Here is a 7,407-nt window from a genome sequence, read left to right on the forward strand (position 1 = left end):
TTAGAAAGTATTATGTTTGTTATTTGTTATTTTAAATGTGTTGTTATTTATTATTTTGAATGTGTTGTAAAAGGTTGAGGCTACATATATTATTCAGCTTTTTGATCTTATCAATTTACTATATATGGAACCAATGTATGTATGCATGCAATGTATGTACATTATGTTGTGTTTAGAGAAAGAATTTTTATTTTTGGATGAGCTTGTACATATATTGGATGTGTTTAGATGGTATTTTGTTTAGTATGATATTATTTTGGATATGTTGTGAGATTATATATATTAGGATTAAGTATTTTTTTCATCCCTAAGGTTTGAGGTGAAAATAAAAATCGTTTCCGACCTTTTTTCTTATTAAAATCATCCCCAACATTACAAAACGTTATAAAATCATCTTTTTCTACTTCAATTATATTTTTTGACCAAATTGCTCTTAACTATTAATAAAAATAATATTAAAAAAAAAACAAAACCCCACCCCACCCCACTCCCCAGCATCTCTTCGCTCCCACCACCACCACCACCATCAGTTTCCAATTTCCACCATCATTGTCCTTCACCTCCATTTCATCTCCATTCCTTCATCATCTTCATTATCCACTACCGTTCAACCTCATTCATTCACAAGTGAACTACTGAACCTCACCCATCCACCACCACATGTACCCAGTTACCTACGTCTCTACCTTCATTCCACTGTCACTCTCTTACCACCAGATGCAATCCATAGACTCCTTCTCACAATCCACCAACACTACCAATAGCAGCAAGAGAAAAAAAGAAAGAAAAAAGCCCTCCAACTAATAGTTAAAAAAATCCATCATTATTAATTCCAATTAATAGTTAAAAAAAGGAACACAACGAACAAGCCCTCCATAGCCCATCGGAACACCAAACTTCTGAGTCGAGCCAACAACAATATCTGCCCCCAACTCATCAGGAGGCTTCAACACAGTCGGTGCCAAGAGATCAGTGATCATAACAACCTTAACCCCATGAGTATGTGCCTTCTTGATAAACTTCCCATAGTCCATAATCTCACCGTCTTCAACCTAACAAAATCAAAGCCACCGTCTTCATGACCCACGGATACGGCTCCGACACAGGTTGGCTCTTTTAGAAAACCTGCATCAACTTCGTCACCTGGGACTACACCGTCACACAGAGACAGGCTACCTTCGCATAGTTGTTTACGTTGTCTTCTGCGGTGAGAAGACACTGACAATTACTTCGTCGGGGGAACGGAAGGCAAGGGGTGGGGGTTGTGAGGGGTAATGATGGGGCTCCCTTCGTGGTGGATGTGGTTGTCGTTGCCGACAAATTGATAGGCGGCGGTTTGCTGCGGATAAAAGTTCTTCGGCGCCGGTTGGAAGGCGACGGCGCAGCTACGTAGGTGAGAAAAATGAGAGAATGTTAATGAAGGATGGTTATTGGGAACTGATGATAATGGTGGGATGAGGTTTAATTTTTTTTTGGAAACTGATGATGGTGGTGGGATGGGATTTAAGGTGGGTGAGTGGCAATTTGAATAGACTCAGAAAGTAGGAGGAAGGGGATCGGGAGGAAAAGGGGGGAAGAGAGCGAAGAGATATTGGGGAGTGAGGTGGGGTGGGATTTTGTTTTTTTTTTTAATATTATTTTTATTAATAGTTAAGGGTAATTTGGTCAAAAAATATAATTGAAATAAAAAATGACGATTTTATAACGTTTTGTAATATTGAAAATAATTTTAATAAAAAAAAGTCGAGGACGATTTTGATTTTTACCGCAAATCTTAGAGACGAAAAAAATTACTTAATCTTATATATTATTAAGTTTTCTGTTTCATCAATCTGTATATATTAGTTTGAGGCCACCACTTATCGCGTTTTTAATATTTTTCTCTTTTTTTATTCAAGACTGAAGCATCCGTATATTGAGAGAGAGAAAATGAACAAATAAAACGAATAAACATAATTGTTTTTTTAAATGAAGAAAAAAAAAAATATAACACCATTGTTAAAGGATGAATAACATTTCTCTTCCATATAATATAATAATATATACGCTTCCGAACTATACGGCTATAGCATCATATGTCTTTTTCCTTTTCCAAAATTTTTGTATCCCATACTCGTATCTATACTACTCTCAAGTACCTATGCAACACTGTTTATACTTTGACGTCTTTGACCTTCCTCTCCATTCCAGGGACATATTGATGTACTGCTTTATGCATTTTTCTAATCTTTTCATTTGCTTCAAACAACAATTGACAATATTTAGTTTTTCATTAAAAGCTTAGAAGTATGAAGGTTTAAGAAGTTACAACATGAGGAACATACACTATTCTGATGCTATAAACTATGAAGCTCACATTCTATAACCACTCTAACCTTTTAGGCTTGTAGAAAAAAAAATATTACCACCATAAAAGGTTTCATTTAACACTAATGGAAGGAAACTCTTCTAGATTGAAGAGGTGATAAGGCAGGTGGTGAGCCTCCCTCACTGCTTTGAGAGTCTCCTCTCCATGCATCCTGTACCTGAGCTGCAAATTGCAAGTTCCACAACACATCTTCTATGGATGGCCTCTCTGCCGGTTCTTTAGCGAGGCACCGCACGCATATCTCCATCATTGTCTTCAATGATTGATCCAGGCATTCCTTGCGAATTGCAGGATCGATGATGCTTCTTCGAGCTTCCTCGTCAGCCACTATGGTTGCTTGTAACTGCCGTATAAAAAAGATATAATTAACAGAAGCAGGTGCAAAAGGTTTACATTGAAATGCTATGGATAAAAAAATGAGGAGTGCTATGAGATTACATCTAATGGTACCGGATTACTCACTTTTCTTTTAATGGTTAGAGTTTAAAAATTTAGGATTTAACCTTTTGGGATTTAGAGTTTAAAGAGTGCTGCATTTGAAACGCATTAGTATTCACTGTAAAACCAGGTCTATATAAAAGTCTTTTTCTATTGGATATAATAATAAGATCTTAAATATCTGCAAATTGGTACATTGAAAGAGAAATCAAAGACTGTGTACTGTTATTACCAGTTCCTTAAAAGCATCTGCATCCTTGCTTAATTTTATTGCCCTTCCAAGAATAAGTTCCAGTAGAATAACTCCAAGGTCATATATATCAGACTTATCTTCATAATTTACACTACAATACATCCAAAATCATTTAGGGTGAAAAAAAAAAGATAAAATAAAATTGCACAGATGTATTATGTTTTTCTATCACTCACCTTTTTTTCATGCTAGAATTTTTCGATCCGCTGGAAGAACTTCCATGCTGAATCTGTGAATAAGTACAAACCAAAATATTTGTTTTTAGAGGAAAATAAAAGAAAGCATGATTCATAATTATGTTCTTCTTACCTTTCCTATGTTAGATAACAAAGGCAGGTTATAACTGCAGATTTTCGCAACAAGATTCTGATCCAGTAGAACATCTTCGGCGTTGATATTGTTCGAATATACACCGGGGACAATCCCTGTATGCAAAAATTGAACTCCCTTTGCTATTCCGGTCACGGCTCCTAAGCGCTGGATCCAACTCATTGATTTCATTGTGTCACCATCTATTTAGAATATCAAGATTGTATTACTAATTGCATTGCTTCCTTAAGTTCAATTTAAGAACTTCGTTAATTCATCTGTGGATATCCATTATTTATGTGAAATAATTACCAGATATCCAGCTCCTGAGTGTGCCATTCGGTATGTATTCAAAGACAAGAAATATTTTGCTGACACTTGAATCTTCTAGAGAACATTCAAAGCAGTGTCCAAGAGCACTGACTAGATGCCGGTGCCTAAGTTTCGATATCAACTCTATGTGGTGTGCGAAGTTCTGCGTGCTGTACCTCTTTTTCAGTTTTATGCATCTTATGGCGACGAGCGAATCATTCTTCAGCTGACCTCTGTACATCTGAGACACAAAATAAGAACACATTATTTTAGAATGAAACAAACTACTTCATTCTCAATGGTGAGAAGTAGTTGAATCTTTCTGATCAAATACTTTTCCTGATAAAGGCTGCATAGCATAACAACAAAAGATAACACACTAGAACTCCTTAGAGTATATGTCATGAAAAATTGATCTGTTGAGTTATTTGAAAGATACAACATATTCATTCATTCATTCATTCATTCTAGATAATGCTTCATTTGCTCTTTTGTGAAGAGATTCATCGCATAATCACTTTGTCATAACCTTACATTTTCATATAACAGCATTCAAAGTCAAAATATTTCATTGAAGTTAGCACTTGAAAGGAGCATACCTTGCCATAAGAATCTTCACTCATTAAAGAAGCCGTGTCGAAGTAGTTTGTAGCTGCCTCGATCTCTTCCAATGAAAAACTTCGATAACTTGGTAGGCCTACCGTGCCAAACTTCTTTGTTTGCGATATATATCCTTTAATCACAAGAGGAAAGAAAATGTTTGTCATCTATCTTTAATATGAAAAGAGAGAGAGAAATGCATTCATAGAGAGGGAGCTTTACTTGCTTCAGAGAGCAACTTAGAGGTGTACCCAGAAGCTGCATTTTCTGATATAAACCTTGTTGGAGGATTCTTCATTCTTCTTCTAGAATTTCCTCTTCTAACAAGAAAGAAAGTCAACAAAGCAAGTGCTACTCCTGCAAGAGTTCCACCTACTATGCCAAGGGAGATAACTACCTTAGAAACTTTTTCTTTGTGCTTCTTTTTTATCTCAGGTAATATCCCAACGGCTAAAGCTTCCGTGTGGCAAAACGGCGCCGGCTGCTGAATCTGATTCCTTGTTTCTAAACAATTTCTAGCATATAGTATAGTCCTATTACTGGAATTCGAGATCAAGCATTTCGGTACGCTACCTGTCAAAAGATTCGAAGATAAATCCACCACTTCAAGTTGAGTATTGCAAGACAGATTCTCAAAAAGCTTCCCTGTTAATCTGTTTCCAGAAATGTTCAGATAGGTAATGGAAGGAAGAGACAGCAATGATGGCTGGAATGGCCCCACGAATGTGTTTGATGAAATATCGAATTGTTCAAGCTGAAAATATGAGCTTAATCCAGCAGGGATTCCAGTCCTGAAACTATTGTTCCTTAGGACTAAAGTAACCAATTTGTTACCAAGCCGAGGAAACTGCGGTCCAAAAGCATTATCATCCAGTTCCAACACCTGAAGATTTGTCAATTGGCTCAAATCAGGTACTAGCCCGAAAAAGTGGTTATGTGAAAGTGAAAGAATCCTCAAATTCTCCAAGCTACCAAGAGAATTTGGAAGCGATCCATTGAATACATTGTTCTTCAAACTTAACACTCTTAAGGTTGAAAGTGAGTCAAGCCAATTTGGAAGCCGGCCGGAAAACAAATTATTATCAAGAATGAGTGTTTGGAGATTCGACAGCGATGAAACCTCTCGAGGCAGGGCACCATACAGAAAATTGGAACTAACATTAACGATTTCCAATGACTGCAGCCGCGCAATCTTGTCAGGCAAGGAACCCCACAAACCAAGAGAGGCCAGTGTGAGGACCTTCAAACTTGGAAGCCTTGTCAAGGTTTTGACAAAGGAATCCATTGAGAAATTCTTGGCAAGTGGTGAAGTTCTGTCACCAATTATGTGAAGCTGTGTTATGTTTCCTTCATAGCATACCACAGTGAGAGAAGAAGAATTTGAATCTCCCTTGCAAAAATCTAAGTGGTTATTGTTCCAATTGCTTGATTCAACAGGAAAGTTCAATATCTGTTGAATTCTTAAGAGGATCAGAGATTGCTGTGATTGCCGTTGCTCGGATTGATAGATGGAAAGTAAAATTGTAATCACAACCAGAAACACTGAAGGATGATGAGTTCTATTTGCCATTATACAATTATGCAGAACCAAGTTCAATGTTCAGTGTTCTATTTTCAACAAGTTCTTTTGAGCAATATCTCAAACAGAATCCCTGCAATTAAATTTTCAAATTTGACATGAAAACGTTGGTAAGACTAAAGAGGATATTGAATTAAACTAACCATGCATGAGAATTCAGGGAGTTATGTGAACTCAAAATTGGAGTGAATACATAGTCCTAATTCATCAAGGTTGATGGTGCCTTAGAAATTCATCATTCAAATACAGTCAATAAAAGAATTGAAGGAAAAGAAAAAACAAACAAACAAACAAACAAACAATAAGGGCCAAACACCTAAGGAAACTTGAGCTGTTAACTCAATGACTTGAATGAATAAAAAAATGAATATTGTATATCATTGTCTCTTTTTTATGCTTCAAATAAAACCAAGCAAATCTGATTATTTAGTTTCAGATATATATCCATCACAAAACATCAAAAATCCATACCCAATTTTTTTTTCAAAGTTTACATTAAACCAGGAAAAAGAAAAAACAGAGGGAAGAAAACAAAAAAACTTAATACCTATATGAATTAGAGGCCATCAAATAGAGCAAAATCCAAAACTTTCTGAACCATACATTCAGTTTATCACTGAAGCAAATAAAACCACTGTTCCCAGGTGTCAGTTTTTCACTTTTTTCTGTCCAGAGGTACAAGAAGAAGAAGAAGGAAAATGAAATAACCAAGAGTCAGAAGCTCATACACTGTTCACTTTCGCAAGTTGAAACTCCATCATTCCCACTCACACATGAACTGACACATATTTGATATTTCCTCCATTGTCTAACTTCTTTTCTTCTTTGAAAAATGCTTTTCCACCTTCTAATTCTATTCTTTTCTTCTTTTTTCTTTTTTTTTAATTTTATTTTTGTGTACGAAAGAAATGGCTAAAGGGTGTAGCCATAGCTTAGCTTCAGAAGGAAAAGGGTAAAAGAAAGATTCTTGCAGGGTAGGGAACTCTTTATTCTTCTCTTCATCGTTGTTATATTAATTAATTATTAATAAATGACACCTTTTTACATCATCAACATGTGGTGTCCAACTTATTAGATTTAGTTGAGGGATCAAGTTTTAATTTGTACTTTTTACTCATAAATTTCAGTGGACATTTATGTCAAAGGTTTTATTAACGTAAGCTTTCACTTTCATGGGAATGTTATAACCTTGTAGGCATTTCCTTTCTCTCACTGCTCACTACAACTTTATGTATGGATAGCCATCATGCACATATTATTTGTTTATTGAGAAATCATTTAATATTCTTAGAACATCAAATATATTATACTCATAATTATTTATGTGATATTTCATGACGCTTCAATTATTAAATAGAATATAAACTCCAACTTAAATAGAGTGTATGGTTTAACCAATCGTATATTAATATGCAGGATACATTAACCTAAAATATTATTATAATCATATTCAGCAAACATTTCACTAAACAGAGGAAAAGATATTAAAATGGATTATTTGTAATGACTTTTATGTTATATAAAAATTAATATGTGCTGTTTTATTAT

General features: G+C 35.3%; 1 protein-coding gene across 2 annotated transcripts; it reads right to left on the reverse strand.

Moving 5' to 3' along the window:
• Positions 1–2,146: 2,146 nt before the first annotated feature.
• On the reverse strand, positions 2,147–6,849 carry LOC130932903 (probable inactive leucine-rich repeat receptor-like protein kinase At3g03770). Of its 2 annotated transcripts, XM_057862360.1 has the most exons (9): positions 6,588–6,849; positions 6,407–6,493; positions 4,503–5,932; positions 4,280–4,413; positions 3,681–3,921; positions 3,369–3,571; positions 3,236–3,288; positions 3,039–3,150; positions 2,147–2,711 (listed from the first exon to the last, which is right to left on the reverse strand). In XM_057862360.1, exons 3-9 carry the CDS (start codon positions 5,848–5,850, stop codon positions 2,430–2,432), a joined length of 2,373 nt encoding a protein of 790 aa, XP_057718343.1. In that variant the 5' UTR covers positions 5,851–5,932; positions 6,407–6,493; positions 6,588–6,849; the 3' UTR covers positions 2,147–2,429. The 2 variants fall into 2 exon arrangements, with proteins under 2 accessions (XP_057718343.1, XP_057718342.1); XM_057862359.1 differs by lacking the exon at positions 6,407–6,493.
• Between the last annotated feature and the right edge of the window lie 558 nt (positions 6,850–7,407).

The sequence above is a fragment of the Arachis stenosperma genome, chromosome 6 (genome assembly GCF_014773155.1).
Source record: "Arachis stenosperma cultivar V10309 chromosome 6, arast.V10309.gnm1.PFL2, whole genome shotgun sequence".
Classification (NCBI taxonomy): Eukaryota; Viridiplantae; Streptophyta; class Magnoliopsida; order Fabales; family Fabaceae; genus Arachis; species Arachis stenosperma.

What these genes read in the sequence shown, in the direction of transcription:
- LOC130932903 (XM_057862359.1), bottom strand. Translation starts at nt 5,850, where the DNA reads ATGGCAAATAGAACTCATCATCCTTCAGTGTTTCTGGTTGTGATTACA. An exon ending in ACTCAGGAGCTGGATATCTG is followed by an intron (nt 3,572 to 3,680) that starts GTAATTATTTCA and finishes TATTCTAAATAG; the next exon opens with ATGGTGACACAATGAAATCA. An exon ending in CAGATGCTTTTAAGGAACTG is followed by an intron (nt 2,712 to 3,038) that starts GTAATAACAGTA and finishes TTTATACGGCAG; the next exon opens with TTACAAGCAACCATAGTGGC.